The 21,723-nt window shown below is 49.3% G+C and overlaps 1 protein-coding gene across 6 annotated transcripts in view; it reads left to right on the forward strand.

Moving 5' to 3' along the window:
* POLN (DNA polymerase nu) overlaps positions 1 to 21,723 on the forward strand; it is a 123,306-nt gene that overhangs the window by 83,592 nt on the left and 17,991 nt on the right. For 4 of the 6 annotated variants that reach the window (XM_074320283.2, XM_088793261.1, XM_088793257.1 and 1 more), the window contains 3 exons: positions 15,178 to 15,260; positions 16,544 to 16,690; positions 20,177 to 20,308. In XM_074320283.2, the coding sequence (XP_074176384.2) occupies positions 15,178 to 15,260; positions 16,544 to 16,690; positions 20,177 to 20,308 (362 nt within the window). Of the gene's footprint in view, positions 1 to 15,177; positions 15,261 to 16,543; positions 19,491 to 20,176; positions 20,309 to 21,723 lie in introns of those variants that run through there. The other 2 variants (XR_016019381.1, XM_088793263.1) reach the window with 2 other exon arrangements.

Consider the following 21,723-nt stretch of genomic DNA (forward strand, 5'->3'; position numbering starts at 1 on the left):
GATTAAACATTTGAAAATCAGTGTACTCCCCCATATGTCCAAGCTAAAGAATGAAAATGCTATGATTATGTCAATTGACCCAGATAGAGCATTTGACAAATTCCAGCACTCATTTATGATACAAATTCCCAGGAAGTTAGAACGCGAGGGGAACAACCTCAACTTCATAAAGAACATCTACAACAAAAACTACAGCTGACAGCATATTTTATGGTGAAAGTCTGCTTTCCCCCCTAAAGTAAGGAACAACTTCTTAATAGTGAATGTTGAAGTCTAGCCACTCAATAAGGCAAGAAAAAGAAAGAAATGGTATACAGATTGGAAAGAAATAAAACTCTCTATTTGCGGATGACATGATTGTCTATATAGAAAGTCCCAAAGAATATACAAGAAAAAAAAAATTTAACTCCTACAACTAGTAAATGCTTTCAGCAAGGTCATAAGACACCATGTCAACACCCCAAAATCAACTGCATTTGTATAAACTGACAATGAACATGCAGAAACTGAAATTAAAAATGCAGTACCATTTACAGTCACTCCAAAGATAATGAAATACTTAAGTATACAGTTAACAAAATAAGTACAGGATCTCTATGTCTAAAATTACAAAATACTAATCAAGATTTTAAAAATAAAAATAAATTACAAAATGCTGATGAAGAAATCCAAAATCTAATAAATGGAGAGACATGCTGTGTTCGTGGAATGGAAAACTCAACATAGTAAATGTGTCAATTTTCCTTAAATTGGTATATAGATTTAATGCAATTCCTATTAAAACCCAAGCAAATTTTAGAATAGACAAGCTTATTCTAAAATTCATATGAAAAGGCACAGGCCCTAGAATAGCTAAAATGAGGCGCAGCTGGTTGGTCCAGTGGTTAGAGCGCAGTGCTCATAACACCAAGGTGGCCGGTTCGATTCCCATGTAGATAGGTGAGCTGCACCCTCCACAACTAGATTGAAAACGACTTAACTTGGAGCTGATGGGTCCTGGAAAAACACACTGTTCCCCGACATTCCCCAATTAAAAAAAAATAACTAAAACGACCTTGACAAAGACTAAAGCAAGAGGAATCACTGCCTGATACTGAGACTTAATATATAGTAACCAAGAGAACATGGTGTTGGCAGAGGAACACACACATAGAGCAGTGGAACTGAAAACAGAAAGCCAGAAACAGACCTGCACAAACATGCTCAACTGATTTTTGAAGAAGGTTTAAAGTAGGAGGCAGAAAATAATTCTCCTCAGGTTCATGTCAAGCTGATCACTCAGAAAGCCAGCTTGAGAAGTTCATGTCCACATCGGCTATTGCATGTCTTTCCCACATTTTATTAGTTTGCATTAGTTCTTGGGAGGACTTGAAAACTAAGAAGCTTCTGATGTCTGCATGCTGATCGCTTCTAATTCTCCACCCACAGTAGTAAGCCAGCACTGTGACTTACACTGTAATTAGTTGCTGTGGAAATGATTTTTATGTTCCATACAGAGGATGAGAATAGCACATGGTAAAGAAGCAGCAAGATCAAATACACTCTTTGAAATGTTTGTTTCATGTAAACACCTCATTGTTTGAAACACAAAAGGCACTTAGGTATTATATTCTGAAATACTCAGTAACATTTTCAAAGAATAACAATTTCTTTGAAAAATCTTTACGAATATCTAGCTTATATACGAGGTCTGACGATTAAGTTCACGAACTCATCCTAGAAAAAGTGCTGCATACCTCGTTGCTGAATATCCCATGGTCACCTTCCAAGTACTCCCCTTGGGAAGCTATGCACCGACACAAGCGCCTAGTCCACCCTTCAAAGCAATGTTGGAACTCTTTTTCTGGAATGGCCATCAGAGCTGTCATCATATTACCCTTGATGTCCTGAATGTCATCAAAATGTCTTCCTTTCAATATTTCCTTTATCTTCAGGTAAAGAAAGAAGTCACTGGGGGCCAGATCAGGTGAGGAGGGAGGGTGTTCCAATACAGTTATTTGATTACTGGCTAAAAACTCTGTCACAGACAGTGCCATGGGAGCTGGTGCATTGTCGTGATGCAAGAGGCATGAATTGTTGGTGAAAAGTCCAAGTCATTTTCATCTAACTTTTTCATGCAGCCTTTTCAGCACTTTCCAAATAGTAAACTTGGTTAACTGTTTGTCCAGTTGGTACTAATTCATAATGAATAATTCCTTTGATATGAAGAAAAGTTAGCAACATCATTTTGACTCTTGATTTGGACAGATGGAATTTTTTGGTCATGGAGAATTGGCTGACTTCCATTGTGCACTTCGATGCTTTGTTTCAGGGTCATGTTGGTACACCCATGTTTCGTCACCAGTGATATAACACGGCCCAAAACATCGTCTTGCCTCTCCAAACGGTCTTGGCAAACTTCGACTCTCCTTTGCTTTTGTTCATCGGTGAGCTCCTTCGGGACCATTTTTGTACGCACCTTTCTCACGCCAAGGTTTCTCATTAAGATTTTCCTAACTGTTTCTCTATTGATATTTACTTGATCTGCCATGCTTTTCACAGTCAGCCAACAATTTTGACCCACAATTGGACGACTTTTTGCAATGTTTTCGTCAGTTCTGATCGTTACTGACCTCTCTTCAGCAGTGGCGCGTTCTCTCCCCTCAGAAAAATGTTTAATCCATTTGTACATTGTCATTTTCGCCATGGCATTATCCCCATAAATTTGGACTAACGTGTCCCTGATTTCACTTCCACTCTTGCCAAGTTTAACAAAAAATTTAATGTTTGTTCGTTGCTCTAATTCAAGCTCAGACATTCTCACGATGTCACACAAAAACACACAACAACAATAATGAACTCCACTCAGCAAGACACCACCACACATCGACACGAGCACAGCTGTGAGACACTGATATGCCAAGGTTGTGACACCTGACTGAGCTGTTTGTACAGTGCTGCCTATGTAAGTGCATGGTGGCAAGTTCGCGAACTTAATTGTTAGACCACATATACAAATGGAGACTTGGAATAAGTCTTAGGAATCACCTGTAAAACTATGATTTGACCCATGAAAGCCTGAGACCCAGGGATCTGGGAGTCATCAAGGCAGAGCTGGGACCAGCGTTTGCATTTTCAAATGCACTGGACTCGGCCACTCCGTCCTACACTGCAGGGTCCCACATGGCCCCAGGGCTTCTTTCTTCACAACGATCATTACGTAGTTGCCTGATTACGGGGTTCCCTAGAAGTTTTACAAAATGCAGATGAAAGCCAGTCCTTACCAGCTGTGCATTCAACTCAATATTTTCAGACCGAAACCTGAAAAAGTATTTCCCGCTGCGGAACGTGTTTGTTTTTCTTCTGCTTAAGACCTTTTGGGGTGCTTTTCTGAGATATTCTTTCTAAGGCAACTGTGGTGGATAGTACTGTGGGCCGGGCCGCCCTGTCTCAGGGAAGATGGTGCTTCCCCACCCAGTAGGTGTCAGGCTTGGGCATGTGACTTGCTCTGGCTAATAAAACGTAAGCAAAAATGACATGTGTCATTCCTAAGCTGAGGCTTTAAGAAACTGCACATGATTTGTCTTGATCTCTTTTTATTACTGTAGCTGGCACAATGGACAGAGGCCACTCTGTCATCCTGCATTACAAGTGGTGGGCCAGCCCGTGATGGCAGCATAGGCCCATGAGAAATAGACAGTTGTCACTGTGGACAGTGAGACCCTGTAGTGATTTATTATGGCAGCACAGCCTGGCCTGTCACTGTATCTACAGGGCTTTGTACCAGAAGTAAGGCTACTATCACAGGTGGCACTGGCTTCAGGACTAGGTGGCAGGCAGTGAGGAGATGTCTGTTGGAGGCTGGAGGGTGACATTTGGTAGAATTGTCACCTGTGATAACTCGTGAGGCCAATAACATCCCAGTGAGCTGAGGCTTTGGGCAGACCAGGCCAGCAGAATGCGCAGACCGGCTTCGGGTTGCCCTTGTGTGCAGGCGACAAGACTTACAGGAAACAAGCTCAGGCTGCAGCTGTTTAAGGAATCTGCCCATGGTCACACACTCACCATGTCAGCACTGGGACCATTTCACACAGTTTGATCCTAGAGCCGTGGCTCCTAACCCTTGGGGTTTTAGGGAGTCAATGCCCCACACCTCTTTCTCAGTCCCCTGTGTTTGGAATGGTGATAGAATCTCCAGGGATCTATCACCATTAAAGCAGGCCCTTTGCAGAGATGGGGCAGAGCGAGGACCAGTGGAGGGTGACACCAGCGCTAGTGGCAGCGTTTGGAAGAACGCGGTCCTGCAGCATGGGGGTGCCGGGAAGGGCCGTGGGAGCTGGCACTGGAGTCTGCGAGGAACCCCGCCCCTCCTTCCTCCCACCCTCCAAGACCTACTGGTGCCCCTGTTGGCATAACCCAAGTGAAGCCGCTGACACCAGAGCTGTCTGTGGAGCCCAGTCCCTCAGGACACAGCAACACAGGGATTCAGGATGGGGAAGAGGGGAACACCACGCCGGAACCCCCTGAGAAGCACGGCAGTGCAGGCGAGTGGATTCCAAACACCAGCAGCTTTATTCTCACGAAGCCCAGTTGGAAAGCATGGCGTATGCTGTGGTCAGATGGACTGCTCCCACCTGCCCCTAAGTGGGACCAGCCCCACATGGCAAGGCCAGTGCTCGTCATGTGGGAGGACAGACCAGAATGTACCTGAGCTGGAGCTAAGCAGGCTCGGTCCTCCTGAGCTCTCCAGCCAGTCAAGCCACTGCACCCACTGGAATGGGAAGATCCTTTGCCACTGCCTCCCGCTGATGGATTCCCAAAGCTGTGTCCCGTGCCCTCTTTCCATCACTCACCGGCTCCCAGAACGCCCTCCTCCCTCCCCTGGTTCTAGCTGGGCTCCACGTCCAATTGCGCCATTAGCTGCTAGCATGAACTCAGGTTGTTTTGTTTATAAAATGGGAATAAGGGCACCTAGTCCCCAAGGTGACCATCCATTTGTCCACTCAACCAAACTGAGCACCAATCATGTGTTGATACAGCCGTGAGAGAACAGGTCGCCTACACTCGGGGGCGGTGGCATAATGCAACGCAGCGTAACATTTCATTGCAGGTTTGAAAGGTCATAAAGGAGAAACACAGGGTCAGAGAGGGTGCGGGACAGTGCTCTGGCCCAGCCTGGAGTCGGGAAGACCTCCTCGGAGAGGTTGGACGGAGCTCTCTGAGGAGAGGCGAGAAATACAGCACGGGAAGGAAGGGTGGCTTCTGAAGCCAAAGGAGCAAAGGCGGAGCGAGGCCCTCCGTCAGGTGAGAGCATCGCAGGGCCTGGAGGTAAGAGCAAGCAGGCGTGTGGCAAGTGCTTATCCCGTGCCTGCAGCTCTCTGGTGCTGAGCTCCAGCCCAGCAGCTCCGGTTCTCAGCAGCAGGTTCCCCAGCTGCCCCAGGACTGTTCCAACTGGGCAGTTCTGGAGGGAGCTGAGCACCAGGACCCAGTCCCTGCTGAGCCGTCCTCCCTCCCAAACCCCAATTCCAGCCAGGCCTGTGGTCCCTCTTACCTCTGACCTCTTTCCTGTGACCTCCTACCCTTCCTGATGTCGTAACTTCCTGCCCCACTGCAGACTCCCCCTTCACAGCCACCCTCTACTGGCTCTCCTTATGGCACTAAGATGTAGTCAATCTTGTGACCCCTCCAGGGCTTCACCCACAAGCCAGCAAACCATGGCAAGCTCGGGCATGAACGCCAAAGCACCCAGTGAGACTCAGGAGCAGATAAGCCACTGCTGTCATGCTGCCACTTACAGTGGCTCTGGTGGATGTAATAAAGAGAGGGGCATCACAGCTGGATGGAAGAAGCAAGAGGGTCATCTCAGGAAGATGTGCGATTGCCTGCCTCAATATACGCAACAGCCAGTCAGCAAGTGGAATGGAGGAAAAGGTGCAACAAAAAGGTACAATAGCAGGGCAGCCGGTTAGCTCAGTTGGTTAGAGCCCGTGCTCTTAACAACAAGGTTGCTAGTTCGATCCCCACATGAACCACTGTGAGCTGCGCCCTCCACAACTGGATTGAAACAACTACTCGACATGGAGCTGATGGGTCCTCGAAAAACACACTTAAAGTGAATAAAAGTTTTTTTTTTAAAAAAGTACAGTAGCTGTGACACACTTAATAAAAATCATGCAAGAAGTAGATGAAGAAAACCTAGAGAAACACGGAGAAGACAGAAAGTCACAAATTTTATCGAGATGTTACGTCTCCTTCCGTTAATATAGAGAATATCCTGATGAGTATGCCCCCAAAATCAAGACTTTTTTCAGTAAGTAAGCAAACTAACCTGCAGTTTTTGATGCAAAATAATCCACAATAACCATGAAAAAACAATATTATGGAGGAGGAATAGGAAAGACCAAGTCCTACCAGACACTAAAGTGTATTATGAAGGCAGTTACTGAAACGCGTGGCGTGGATGTAAAATGGAGTTGACCAGCAGAGAGTGCGAATTCCCCAGGCAGACCCAGTGCGTGTGAATTCGTGTGTGATGAAAGGACGCAGTGCCTGACTGCAGTGACCAGCAGGCTCGCCAGTCATCTGCCCAGGACTCACCAGACAGCCTGGCTGCCAGCCCTGGAAGATGGTGTCTGCAGCGCAGCCGTTCTGACTGAGCCGGCAGGTCTCGTCCTACTGTGTGGATCAGGAATGCGGGCTAGCTCACTTCGGCATTACCCCAGGGCAAGAATTTATCAAGGAAGACCATCACCGTTACGGGGGCCTTTGAGATGATTTGCACAGGACACAGCAACCAGCGGAAGAGTGGGGGTCTCACAGGACTTCCGGGAGGAATGAGAGAGGAGGGAGCTCGCAGCAGGCAGGTCAGGGATGCATGCCAGTTCCGTGTTTCACAGGACACCTGGGAGGGTCTGCATGGGAAATTGCCCAGTCAGCGTCTTTTCCGCTTGGGTCTGTGAAGGACAGTTCTCCCTGTACCTGCAGGGCACAGGGATTGTGTGTGGCCTTCTCTGCTTCCTTAGGCTCCTGGTTTTGGTTGTTAACTGTGAAGGCCAGACTCTGGCATCTCAGCATCATAAGCGAAAGCAGACCCATAGAGAAATGAAGAAGAGCCAAGGAGGAGTTTAGCAGTAAGAGTGACACCACCTCACGGGTTTTCTTCTTCAGGGACATCGGAGTGAGCAAGGACTGGGAGTGGGGCTACAGACTCAGCAGTTGGAGGGGCCTTCGGAGCGTGTCGGGGCCAGCTGCAGGGCAGTCTCCACTCACCGTCCAGAGGGAAGCCAGAATGCCAGCTGCAGGGCAGTCTCCACTCACCGTCCAGAGGGAAGCCAGAATGAAGCAGAGTTCAGCGAGCAGATTGTCAGCCAGTGGGGCACTGTCTGCAGAATGGCCGGCTCTTGAGCCCAGTACCCTGGAGACCCCTAAGCACCCAAATATACAGGCCACTTTTCTAGGGTGATCGATTTCTGCAGAGAAGCCTCTTCATTTTACGGATCATCGTCGTCGTCTGTGGGAGAGCAGACACCTGGCTGGGCTCAGGCTGACTGTTTGGCGTGGGTGAGGGTGCGGGTCCGAGAGGCTGCTTGGCCATTCTGTACATGCGTGTGCGTTGAGTGCACGCCTGTCCCGCTTTCAGGCCCACTTCGCTCTCCTGCCGTGCGCTGTACCTGACACGGCCGCTGCTGTCACCCCTGCATACTCTCAGGTGCAGTGTATCCACCCCCCATCAAGCCTATCCCTGTCTTTCCTGAATGTGCTGCAATCTCTTGCCTGCAGGTGGATAGCCCCTCTCCTGTCCTCTTCCTTCTGGGAGATTTGCACCTTTTAATTTCTTTGCTTTATTTTGGTGGCGTCTCAGGAGAGAGCAGAGGTAGCGCTGTGTGACCAATCTACCTCTTTATGGAGAAGCCCATCCACTGCTGAGCAGAGAATGGGCTGGACGGCAAGGAAGGCAGAGGGGTCATTGTGTCGCCGGAGTGAGGGGTGACAGGCTCGTTCCAGGGGTAGCTTGTGGAGGTGGCAGAACCAGTCCTCGATGACTGACACCATTTGGGATGTGGGGGTGAGGGGAGGGACGCGTGTCAGGAAGAGCAGCAGGGTGGGCGACTCGCTTTGACTGAGGTTGTGGGGGGCCCTTGCGAGGCAGGAGCAGAGTCCCGTGTGGGCCGTGTGGAAGGGGCTGTCTCCGCACATCCACAAGGAAACGCCAAACAGCTCAGTTTGCAGGGTGGGTTTAGAAGGCAGGTATGGGGGACTTGGTAGGGGCTCACTGAATGGTAACTGTAAACGTCATTGCCCTGGGGTAGGATGGAACTGTGTGTGTGCCCTGCTTGTGCACATTTCTGAAGGGAACCAGACTCAGTATTGCCCCAGAGTGATACTCACCTCCTGGGGGTGAGCACGTGAAGGGGGTGCAGGTATCATGGGGGAGGCGACCGCTGGGTAGTGATGCCGACCTCTGGCTGGAACTCAGAGTCGGAGCCCAGAAGCTGAGGCGTGGACAGCCCTGACCCATGACTCGAGGCCACAATCTACCATCTGGTCCGCTTCCTGCCAAGGCCACAGATGCAACTGTCATGGCTCATGTGGTCTGCGGGGCAGCATGCGTCCCGGGGCAGCATGGGCAGTGTTTCTCAATCAGATCTCCCTCCAGTGAGTGTTAATTATTCATGAAGGGCTCGGGGGGGGGGGGGGGGGGGTGTTTCCTGGGGGAAATTTGAGTAAAGAGCTCAAGGACTGATCTTGACTTCTGCTTTCCTATGAGATGAAAGCAATCGGTCTCTGACGTTGCTGGTGGGTCAGATTCTGCAGCTGCTGTGGAAATAGTCTGGCGGGTCTCAGAAAGTTAAACGCAGAGTTCCCATGTGACCCGGCAGCTTCACTCCCAGGTGAGGTATCTACCCAGGAGAACTGAGCACATCTGTCTACACAGAAACCTACGCACAAACGTTCACAGCAGCCCAAAGGTGGGAACAACCCACGTGTCCATCAAAAGAGCATGTAAACAGAGCGTGGCCCATCCGTGTCGTGGGATATCACTCAGCCGTAGCAAGCAGGGAGTAACATTCATGTTACTACGGAGATGGACTATGAAAACACGGTGCTCTGAGAGAGAGGCCACACAATTTGTGGTTCCATTGTACGAGATGTCCAGAATAGGCAAATACGTGGAGGCAGAAACGGATGAGTGGCAGCCAGGGCTCGGGTGAGGAGGTGGAGAGTGACTGTAAGTGTCCTAGAATTAGGTAGTGATGGTGACAGCGTGTGTGAATGTACTGAAAACCACTAAAATGGTACACCTTAAAAGGGGGACTGGTATACATAGGAATAATATCTCAATAGTAGAAAAATGTGAAAGTAATCAGTCACTCTCCCTAACAATTTTTTAAATTATAGTTAAAAATGAATGGAAATATAAGTACAGCAATTCAGTTTGGGATGATGAAAAAGTCCTGGAGTAAATACCATGTTTCCCCGAAACAAGATCTAGCTGGACCGGGTCTTATATTAATTTTTGCTCCAAAAAGCGCATTAGAGCTGATGGTCGAGCTAGGTCTCATTTTCAGGGAAACACGGCAGTGTGATGGCCACACACCATCGTGAATGTACTTATGCTGCTGACTTGTACACGTGAGCATAATTAAAAGGATAAATTTTATGTATATTTTACCCCAAAAAAACTCAACTAAGGGGAATACACACCTGAATGGTAGACATGGCGTTTTAAATGAGTGCCTGTGTCACGCGCTGTCCGGGGACACTAGGAAATCAAGACTGTTTGCCTGCAGGGTCAGTGGCCCTTGGAAACATGCTGTAAGTCTGAGCTTGAGCGGGACCCGGAATGGACAGCCCTGGCCTTGGGGCCCTTCCTGTGCTTCTCTGTGGCTCATTTTCTCTGAAGTCAAGCTGTTCTCCACCTGCCCCATGGGCCTGTTCAGTGGAAAGTGCCATGGGAGGAGCTGTCCAAGGGCTAGGCCACCCTCATGCCTGGCTCTCAGGCCAGCCTGACATCCCTGGGCAGTGCAGCTTTGGCCCGAGACCAGTGTCTCTGCTTCCAGGAGCTGGAGGACGGGTTAGCGTGCACTCTCCCCTTTAGTCAGTTTTTCAGAATCCCCACTCGCTCAGGCGACTGCCCCACTCAAGTGCCAGAACCTGTGTCCTCTCGTTTCTCAGTCCCAGCCAGTCTCCTCCGTCAAAAGTGATGTCTTGTGCTCTTTATTGGCATTTTACAGGACGAAGATGTTCTGCTCATCAGCCATTCTGATTTCTACTAAAGATTTTCTGTTTATATCCTCTGCCCAGTTTTCTGTTAAATTGGTTTTTTTCTTAATGACCTGTAGAAGTCCTTTTCATATTCTGGATATTACTCTATTTCTCCCAGTTATGGTGTAGACTACTTTATCATTCATTTCTTATTACGGTTTGTATTATTTGTGTCTTTTTATCAATACTCTCCTATTTGCAGAAGCTTACATTCTCCTTTGTTTTCCTTACCTTTATTTAAGATCTGCCTTTTTTTTTTTTTTATGTGTAGGCTTTTAATCCATCTGGACTCTGATTTTGTGATACAGGAAAGCAAAGATCTAATTTGATGTTTTCCACATGGCAGGCCAGTTGTCCCAGTGTGCTGCGTGGGAACGTCTCCACGGGGCCCACCATCCCCCTTCATGCACCGAGGCCCATGAGCCACAGGTCTGCTTCTGGGCTTCCCGTTCTCTTTGCAGTGTTTTAGCCTCATCCTTTCGTGTTTTTTTAAATTAATTTGTCTCTAATTTAATTATGTGTATGAAGTGAAACAGGTATTTAACTTTATAACTTTCCAAATAATTAATGAATTGCAACCCAATATAGATTTGAAATGCCAAATCATAGACCACGTATTTGTATAGTCTCTGGCCTGTTTTTGGCTTTGTGTGTTCTTCTGCTGACTTCTGTTTTTATATCAAAACCCTGTCTGATCTGGTCATTACTCCCTCATTGTTCACCCTTTCTAACATCATCATGACTGTTCTCATTCAGATGGACTTTAGAGTCACTTTATAAAGATTTCAGCCCACATCCCACTGATATCTGATAACATCTTTTCAGTATTGCATTCTCCTACCCAGAACAGGGCGTGTGTTCTGTCCTTCCCTTAAGGTCCCTTCCTTCATAAAACTATGGCACATGTCTTCTTAAACTTGTCAGGTATTTGGGGTTTTTTTTATCACTCTTGTAAATGCAGTCCTTTTATTTTTTATCTCATTGCCTGGCCCTTGCTGGTATTATGAGCCTTGCTGTCCGCCTGGCTGAGGCAGTCGGTCACCGGCTGCCGGCCACTCACGGCTGCCAGCCACTCGCGGCTGCCAGCCACTTGCTCACAGCAGCTCACAGCAGCTCACAGCAGCTCACAGCAGCTCACAGCAGCTCACAGCAGCTCACACCGACCTCTGATTGCTCAGGGCAGCGCAGCTCCAGGGAGAGCCATTGTTCACAGTCTTAGCTGTAGAGGGCTCAGCTCACTGGTCCATGTGGGAACCGAACCGGTGGCCTTCGGTGTTAGGAGAACGGCGCTCCAACCACCTGAGCCACCGGGCCAGTCCCAACTATGGGGTTTTTCATGGCCTGATTTCTCTTTATAATTTTCATTGGTTCAGAAAAAAAAAGTTTAACTTCACAAATTAACACAGGGAGAGCTGATATCTTGATGATGTTGAGACATTTCAATCAAGAATAAGGGATGCCTTTCCATTTAATCAAGTCTACCTTTGTGTCTTTCAGGAGATGTTAAAGATTTCTTCATATAGGTTTTACACATTTCTTCCTAAGTATTTCATCTTTTTTGTTAATATTGTAAATCAGGTTTTCTCTTCCATTATATCTTCACACTTATTATTTGTTTATATGAAAGCTATTGACTTATGTTAATTTTATTTCCTGTTACCTTGCTGAATTATTTCATCACTGATTCTCTAGGGATTTCCAAGAATGGAAATCTGCAGTTAGAGACGGGTTTTTTTGGTGTTGTAGTTTTTAATTTTCCAATTATGATGCCCCTAAGTATTGGGCTGACACTTCCAGAACACAGGACAGTGCAAAATAGCAGTGACAGTGTGGGCATCCTTGCCTTGTATCTGACCTGAGTGACAATACCTCTGGTATTACCTGTTAGTGAGAATACCTCTGGTATTACCTGTTAGATACCTTGCCTTGTATCTGACCTGAGTGACAATACCTCTGGTGTTACCTGTTAGTGAGATACTAGCTTTAGGGTTGAGGTGTATTGTTTTATCATTTTAAGCAAGTATCCAGCTATTCCTATGTTCTCAAGAGTTTTTATTAGCAGTAGGTGTTGAATTCTGGCAGAGGTTTTTTTTCAACAACTATGTAAATAATCATGTACTTTTCTCCTCAGTCCTATTAATGAGGTGAATTATATCAATAGATTTCCTAACATTGAACCAACCTTGCTTTCCTGGTATAAACTCTGCTTGACCATGGGGCACTTTTTTCTCAGTGTTGTGTTGGACTCTGTTTGCCAGTATCCTACGTAGTATTATCATATCAATCAATATTCATAGGAGATATAAGTCTGTAATTTCCCTTTATTACAGTCATCATGTTTCGGTATAACAGTTATACTTGCTTAATAAAATAAATTTGGAAGGTTTTCTTCATTTTCTACATTCTGAATCCATTTATACAGCTTGCAGACTCTCTGGTCTCTACAGGTTTGATAGAATTCCCGTCTGATACAATCTGGGCCTGCTTTTTTATGTGGGTAGTTCCTCAATAATTTTCTGTATTTCTTCTATGGATATTGGTTTGTTTAACTTTCATGTCTACTGGGATCAATTTTTATACTGTGTTTTCTTAAGAAATTGTCCATTTCATCTAGGTTTTCAAATTTACTTGTGTAGAGTTGTGCAAAATGATGTCTTAGGATTTTTTTTAAACTTCTTACATCTCTGTAGTTATGTTCCCTTGTTTCTAATGCATATCTTATCTCTGTGCTGGCTCCCTGTTGATTAAATCAGCTCATGGGTTGTCTGTTTTATTTTTTAAAGCACCAGGGTTTTTATGTATTAGTCTGGTTGCTGTTCAGCGGCTCTCTAGCGCCTTCATTTCTGTGCCTGTCTTTCTTCCCGCTTTATTATCTCCCTGTGCACTCTTTTGATTTGCTGTGTTATTGTCCTAACTAAACTCATCTGCTTTTATTCTTTCAGTTTTATGCATATAGGCGCTCAGGGCTATGACATTTCCTCACTGCTTTAAGGAGGATCCATTGGTTCCGACATGCAGTGTTTTCATTAGAAATTATGCAGTTTCTGTTGGTATTTCTCTTCACCCAAAAGTTGTCTCGATGAAAGTGGTTTTTGTTTTATCTCTAGGGCTAAGGGCTGGTTCTGTTTTTAATGTCTAGTTTTCTTGCACTGTGCGCAGTGTTGTTTTAATATTTCTGTTTTGTGCAGCTTTTTAATGTCTTCTGCATGCCCTGAGGTGTGGTGGGTTATTGCGAATATGCCATATGTGCTCGGAAGAAGGCACTTTCTCTGGTACCGAGCATGGCGTTTGGTTCATGTCCACGATACCTGTTTGCTGAGTATGTTGTTGGGTCTCGTCTGTGGCTCTTGAGGAAGAAGCAGGTCTTGGGAGAGTTCCCTGCTGCTTCCTCAGACAACTTCCCAGCTCCCTCCACACACTGAGGGACGGTCTCCTGTGCAGTTTGGTTGAGAGGCACCCTGCCCCAGAATGCTCCCTCCTGCCCTCCCTGCAGTTGTCTGTCCTCAGACCCATCTGTCTGAGCCAAGGCATCGTCTGCTGTCAGCAGTGTCTTTCCTGAGCAGGTTGGGAGCACCTGCGGGACTTCCAAAACAGAGGGAACTGGATGGGGAGCTGGACTGGCTGGTGTCAGGGGAGTTGATGCATATTTGTTCTGAGTTGGGTGCTTTTGGCTTTTGGTTTCTTATCTAAATACAGTTGTTAACAATACCAAGTTTAAGGGTGAGATAAAGAAGTGGGCAAAACAGCTTATCACAACAGGAAAAGGACCAAAAAAGAAAGAAATGCTTTGGTACTAAGAAATCAGGTAGCAAAAATTAATGAATTAAGGGGTCTGTGAAAATGGTGAAATAGGCAGCCCTGAGGGTCTGTCCCCCGACAGGAACATCAAAGAATCAAGCAAAAACTCTTTGAGTCAACGTTGCCTGAACGCTGGAAAACAGTGATGCCAGCAGCCAAGCACATGCTGCATCAGGGACAGGACAACCTGAAACAGCAGGAGAGCTTACGGTGTTCTCACTTGCCCTGCCTCCTGGGACTCAGCAGCCATGCGGGGCCCGGGGCCCTGGTTCCAGAGGGAGTGGAGTGAGCCAGCTTATCCGCAAAGATGGCTGGGGGCCTTCAGGACTGACAGGCACTTCCGTCTAACTGACTCGGGGCAGGAGAGCCACAGGCGCTACTGGGAAACACTGTGAGGCGACCAGCCTGCAGCCATTTACAGTCGGGGAGGCAGATGATAGAGCCCTGAAAGCTTGGGAGAAGAGGCCGGGGAGAGGTCCTTTGGGAAATGAGGGCATTCCAAGGCCCGTGGAGACTGAGGAGTTTGGAAAGCCACGTGCACGCCAGGGCTGCTCGCATGCTGAGAAGAGACCTGCCAAGACCTGAAGCTTTTACTTGGGGCTGATGGCTGGGCTCAGGGCCAGCGGGCAGCATTGCCAACTGAAGGGCCCAGCCCAGAGCAGCCCACAAAGATTGGGACAGGTTCCTCTTCCCAGTCAGATGTTGAGTTGATGGGCTCACCCCTCGCCCCCCGCTGTCCATCGGTGGGAGCCCAGGCAGTGGCTGCTCACTCAGTCCTGCCAGGAATGGGCCCAGCCCACCGCTGCAGCACCCAGCACTGGGAGCGGGCGTTCCTCAGCTGGGCTGGCACTCCTTGGTGAGCACACTTTCTGGTTCTGGTTTGTGGTCACTCTGGAAGCTGGCTGGCTTGCAGCTGCTCCGGCTTCCCCAGCGGCATCTGTCGGGGGTGGGGGCAGAGACCTGCCGAGACAGATGCTGCAGACAGGACTGTGTCCCTCCCATGGAGGGCCTGACACTGGACCGGTCAGACCCTGCGGAGGGAGAGCTGTGGGGCGGTTTGCGTGGCTGGGCTCCCGCAGCTCCTCCACAGACAGGCTGCCCGTGTGCCTGACATTGGGCTGTCTCTCCTTCCAGGAAGGGCATCCCCCCAGAATGCGTGACGCACACAGACAGAGAGCAGACCAAGAAGGTGGTGTACTCAGTGGTCTACGGAGCAGGTAGGCAGAGCCCTGGTCATGGCCTGTGTGCACCTGTGGCCGTGCAGCTCATTGTGAGAGTCCCTGTATATCACTTACACAAGCTCGGGTGACATTTGCCACGCACCAGACACTAGTCAGACCACTCACAGCCATTAGCTCACTCTGTGCTCATGCCAACCTTTCAGGTGAGAGAACAGAGGTGCAGAAGTGAGTGTCAACCCAAGTCACCCAGCTGGGAGGGGTGTGGCAGGGCCCACCCTCGTCACACAGCTGTGCCCTGGGAGGACAGCCTCCTCCCCACCCTCCCCCTCCTCACCTCCCCCACCCTCCTTCCCAGCCCTAGGGCCCAAGGCAGAACTGGCCTCAGCTCCCTTCTACTCGCCCTCCCTCCTCTCCCTTTGACCTTCTGACATGGCTGTCCGGGGTTTTCTAACTCCTTTCTCCCTCTTGGTTGTGCTGAGCCAGTGGGGCCTGATGTCCCCTCAAGAGGGCAAAGGACAGGCAGGGTCAGGAGAGGCTGTGGCTAGCCAACCCCTCCTTAAGTGGACCTCTTTGTCCCCCTGGATCAGTTGTGCTTTGAGCAGCAGGGCTTCCGCAGAGACACTGGGGAATTCATCTCCCTGCCATGGGGACCCTTTGGTCACAAAGAAAAGGCAGGAAAACTGAAGAAGCTTCCGGTGCAGGACTATCTGGGCAAACGCAGTCGATTACCCGTAGGAACCACCCGTGCTCCCAAGTGGCCTCTTCCAGCTCCCAAGCGACTGGCTGGTGACGGGTCTGGAACCCTCCTCGAAGCGGCCGGCCCGCTCCCACCGTCGGGCTGCACGTGTGCTGGCCTCCCGGGGACCCTGCCCTGCGACGTCCATCTTCGCTCACGGTCCCCTTCTCAGTAGTACTGTGTGACACATTTGTTATCTCAGTTTCTGTGGGTCAGGAATCCAGGCACAGCTTGGCTGGGGCCTGGGGGACGCACTCAGCAGGCCTCAGTTTCTTGCTGGCCGTCGTCGGCTCAGAGAGGCAGCCCTCAGTTCTTGCCACATGGGTCTCCCAGTGTAGGCAGAGCCTACAATGTGGGGGCTCCAAGCCAGCAAGGGAGGGAGAGATGCCCGCAAGCTGTACTGCACTCTCACATACGGCAGTCAGCAGTCACCTGCTTCTGGCACCTTCGCAGTTCCGCAGTTCCATTGGTGAGGGTGGCAGGTCTGCCCACACTCCAGGGCAGGGGTCACACGAGGCCATGAAGACCAGGAGGCAGGATCGTAAAGGCCCCTAAAGAGTGTCTGCCCCGCGCCCCTTTTCAGACCTCCTTGGACGTCCCTCCAGATCTGCCCGCCCTCACACAGCGCTGTCCCTGCTGCTGCCTGGCTCTGCTCATCCACTCAGGACCTACTCTCCCTGGCCTGAAGCAGGAGCTTCTGCCGGCTCCGCCCCTGCCTGGAGCAGGACAGGTACAGGATAATGCTCACTGAACAAATTAATGAACTGGTAGACTTTCAGCCCTACAGTTTTGGGAAACAGACTAAGAAGTTAGCTTCAAGAACTGCATTCAGTGAGTAACAGCAGGATGACACTGGGCTGCTGCGCCTCAGACCAGCTTGGCCCAGCACCTCATCCTAGCCTCCTCTCTGCTGCGCTCCCAAACCTTCCCCAGTCTCTGCCTGTGGGGAAAGGTAGCATTCTGCCAATTTGATTAGATTTGGGTGCCTTGCCACCTGTTCCAGAGTCATGTGTGGCCGACATACCATTAGATTCGTCTCTGCAAACAGAGTGTTGCTTCTGCTTCCCTGGCCAGGCAGTCTAGCCGGAGTCCTGACTCTGTCCCCACCCAGCTGTGTGACCTTCTACAAGGCCCTCTACCTCTCTGTGCCTGGTCACTGGCTCAGTTAATGGAGGTAGGTTAGAGCAGCTCCTGGCACCACCTGCGTCATCTTTAGCATCTGCCGCCACGTCTGGGTCCTCTAGCTCCGTGCTATGTCAGCACACACACACCCCCAACAGACTGGGCAGCGTTGTGGGGCAGTGGAGCCACCATCTCAGATCCAACTGTGATAGAGGGATAGAGGGTGAGCATGCTGAGTGCCTACGAACTTCGTGAGGATGGCAGAGTGAGCACCCCACTGCTCCTGGGGCCCCTCGAGTCAGTCTACACTTCTGTCAGTTTGGCACTTTCTGTAGTAGTCACTATATTTCTTTCTGGAGCAGAAAAGAGCTCCACTTTGTAAATAAGCAGTGAGTCATCAGCTGTGATGTTGGTGAAAAGGGTAATTTGGCTGCTTTTAGCCTTGACAGTGACAGGGTTCCCACTCCAAGCCTCCATTTCTGCTGTTCCCTTGTTACTGGCCGCCTGACAGCTGATTGCTGTGCGTCTCCGTTGTCTGTCCTGCTTGTGTGAAGCCGGAGTCTGTCAGGTGAACATGTCAGCCATACATACTGAGAAGGAGAAGTGTGTCTTCTGGGGATGGCTAAGTAGCTAGCATCAGACCAACTTCTCACAGATGTCAACTATAAATTATAAAAAATATATAAACAACTACTGAAAGCACTGAAAAGTGACCAAGGCTCACAGAAATTGGAGGTAGGTGGACACTTGGAAGGAAGAAGGAATGGTACAGAGGAGAGAATTGGGAGAATTTCCCATTTTGTAGCCTTCACCTGAAGGCACGCCTCAGTCAGTGCTGTGGGTGGCTAAAACTCCGATAGAAATCCACAGTCTTACTAGCTTGAAGAACCAGAGGACAGAATTTGGAGCAACCAGAGAATCTGGGAAGTGAAGGGAGAAATATCAGAAAGAAAGGAGCCAAAGAAGAATGCCAAATTCTGAGTATGAACTCTGCCCAGATCTCTGGCCAACCCCAAACTGTGCATGACTAGGTCAGACTTCAGACAGCCCAGCTAAGGCGAAAAGAATTGATCTGAGATTTCAGCTGCTGCCCAGTGCAGAGGGACAAAGTTTGAAGTTTAACTTTAGCAAAATTGACTTCCCCCTTTAAAAAAAAATCAGTATGCCTGAGAAAAACGTAACAGAATCCAGAGTGTCTGCAGCGTATCATTCATAATATCTGGGATCCAATCCAAAATTACTAAACATATGAAGAAGCAATATAACTTGATGCACACTCAAGAGGAAAGGCAATCAAGGAAACAGATCCTGAAATGACTCAGATGTTGGAATTAGCAGACAAGGATTTTAAAGCCACTATTCTAACTGTGCTCAAGGATGTAAAGGAAAATATGCTCATCATGAATAAAAAAAGGAAATCTCAGAAAATGAAAAGGACCAAATGGAAATTCTAAAACTGAAAACTGCAATGTCAGAAATACCAACTGTGCTTAACAACAGATTAGATAAGAAAGAGGATTTGGTTGAGAAGATTCAAGGTCCCACCCAGCCAGACCTGCCTGAACTGTCGAGTCACCATCTGGTTCCTTTCTGAAAGCCAATGGAATCTTCCATTAGAGAGCCATAGCTGAGGGGCAGTGATTGGAATGTCATAGAGTCACAGATGGGCTATTTCAGTGTAATGTATTCAATGAAGCTATCACAGGGTCTTAAGCCCTAAAAGGGAAATTGCAGTGGTTTTATTTCCAGCCAGGTGAAAAGTCAGGCAGAGAGGAAGGCCTGGTCTCCAAAAGCTCTCCTTTCTGGGAGAAACTTGGTGAAGAACAGGGGACCCCAGCCTTTTCCACTCTTCCTGGCCAAGCAATGGTAGCAAACATCTGCCCCCTCACTCTCGGCGACGTAAACACTTTCTGTCCAGACCACTGAGAGCATCAGCTGGCCAGGGCCAGGCATGGCCCAGCTGAAGAGAGACTAGCTCTACGAGGGCAGTCAGTCCCATTCTTCTTGAGGTCTCTTCTCTGTCCTCATATGTCCACCTCCAGGCTGTGGCTTCTGGGCCATGTGGTCTGAAGGCCCTTGGGGAACCCTGTAGTGTGACCCCGAGTTCACCTGGTGCGAGGCAGAAGCTCACTCCTGGTTCCGGTCATGCTCCCCCAGGATTGAGGGCTTCAGCCACTTGTCTCTCTTGTGTTCCCTCCAATGACGTAGCCCATCAGAGCCCAGGGTTTGCCAATGATCCTGCTGTCCAGAGAAGCTCCCACACCTGTCCTCATGGGCTCCTCGTTCTCTGTTTATTCTTTTCCGGAGGAAAACGGGAGAGAATGACTCCACATTGGGTACCAAGTAGGAGCCAGGCAGTGTGGAGCTTACCTGCCTCAGCTCTTGGGGTCACCCTAACCACCCTTGGGGTAAGTACTGGTGTTCCTCATTCATAGGTGAAGAAATGGGGCTTGTTGCACGTCAGGTAGGTTCCCCAAGGCGGTTCTGCAGAACCTCCCATGGTGATGGAACTGTACGTAGGCCCAGGCCTGTGCGTTCCCAGCACCTGCACCCAGCTAGCTGAGCTGGAACTTAGGGTGCCATCCTGTCCCGACCATAGACCTTGCTAGAAGCTTCACAAGAGCACCTGCATCCTCTAGGAACCAAACACGGGCCCACACCAAAAGTGTTTGTCTCACTTATGCCAAGGATGGGAGCTTCTGGCTACTGTTTGTCATAAGCTGGCCATGGAGCTGCCCTCCTCTTCCTCTGCTGCTGTCCAGCTTCCTGCAGTCCGGACAGGCTGGGAGCAGGGCCGACACCTTCTTCATGCACGGCCTCACGTAGGCGCTCACTCAGCATTGCTGAATAAACACGTTTTCCAGGCCCAGCCCAGGCTGACCAGCACCTCACCCTCAGTTGTGAAGCCAAAGCCAACACCATCCTGACCAATCAGAAGAGACCAGTGGTGCCAGCTGTACCCTCCCTACCCAGTAATCCAAGAGCCCTCTGCCGGCTCCCTTCATGCGCGGTGGTCACTCCTGGCAGCTCGTGTTCTCAGTCCCCGCAGGTGCGAGTCACAACTGCCTCTGATCGTGTGTCCCTGTTCACACAGGGAAGGAGCGGCTGGCTGCTTGCCTTGGAGTTACCGTCCCGGAAGCCGCCCGCTTTTTGGAGAGCTTTTTGCAGAAGTACAGGAAAATCAAGGACTTTGCCCAAGCGACAATTGCCTGGTGTCACCAGACAGGTAAGCCAGCGGTAGCCATAGCAATTGGCAGGTCTGACCTCCCACGCCTGATCTGCAATAGCTGGGTGGTCTTCGACCCTGTCCCTCTAGTGGGTCGCCGGACAGATGGGGCGGGGTTGGCTGTAGAGCCCGGGTGGGTGGGGACTGGGTGAGTTCCGTCCTGGCTGGTAAATGGGACCAAAAGGCTCCACCTGACAAGCGTCCAGAGCCAGGCTGTGCTTGAAGCAAGAAAATGAACAAGCTTGAGTAAAAAATGATAAATGGATAGATAGAAATAAAACCTGCACCTCGAAATGGAGAACCCATGTTCTTACGAAAAGCACATGGTATGTTTATAAAACTTTACCACAGTTTGGTCACAAATGTCAAAGAATATCAAGTAGCACATGTTCTGTACCACAGGGGAGTAAAAAGATCATTTCACGTCTCTGTATGTGTGGCCGTCCAGCCACCTACCTACTTGGAAATGTATTGCATTCCTCAGAGATTTAGGATTAAAAAAGAAATCCCAATAAATAACTTTAGAAGTAAATGACAGTAAAAGTATGTCATGTGAAAAACTGTGGGACATGGCCAAGCTGACGGTTCACTTAGAGGTGAAGGAATACTTTTTAAAAGAGTATTTTAAAAAGAAAAACATTGTGAACACAAATGGTTTGTAGTTGGCGTAAGAAATTTAGGAAAGAAAGAATAAGGAAGGACATACATATAAGAGCAGAAATCATGAAATAGCGGAGAGGCCCGATGGCCGGTCCAGAGCGGGCAGAGCATTCAGCCCGCACGTCAGTGAGAAGCTGGCATCAGCCGAGAAGCAGCCTCACGGGGCCCAGCTTCCTAAACGGTTCTAGCGTGTCCCTCGGCGTCCAGGTGCTCCTGGACTGTCCCAGGGGCTGCTTGTGACTGTTTCTGGAGCCCATGCACAAACCTATGAGTTCAGGGCAGCCCCTCCACAGGCTCCTGGGCCTGAGTGTGTGTCCAGACTCAGCCTCAGGGCAGGGCCAGCCTCAGGCTTCCTGGGCACCGAGGCCTGCATGCCCCGGCCTCTGCCTGCGGCCACTGTGTCCAAACTGAAGCCCCACAAGCCCTGACGTCCCTGGGCCCAGGAGCCCCACACTTGAGACACATAAAATGCTATCCATTGTGAAATGTTACAACAGTGATAGAACCTGGTGTTGGTGAGAGTTTGTGGCGCTAGGATCGCTGCAGACTGACAAACAGGAGAAACACAGGCTCTCTCTGCAGCCAGGCCCCTCAGTGGTTTTCCCTAACGTGACTGGTGGTGCTCGCTGGGACTCACTGGGCAGTGTGCTTGTCCCCTTTCCACAGCCAGCAGGTGGTGCTGGGCTGCGACCCAAGCCCGGCCGAGACCCAGAGCCAGAGGCCCCCTTCCCCATCCATAACCTTGAAGGGGCGTG

The sequence above is a fragment of the Rhinolophus sinicus genome, chromosome 1 (genome assembly GCF_057876585.1).
Source record: "Rhinolophus sinicus isolate RSI-liver-muscle chromosome 1, RSI-T2T, whole genome shotgun sequence".
Classification (NCBI taxonomy): Eukaryota; Metazoa; Chordata; class Mammalia; order Chiroptera; family Rhinolophidae; genus Rhinolophus; species Rhinolophus sinicus.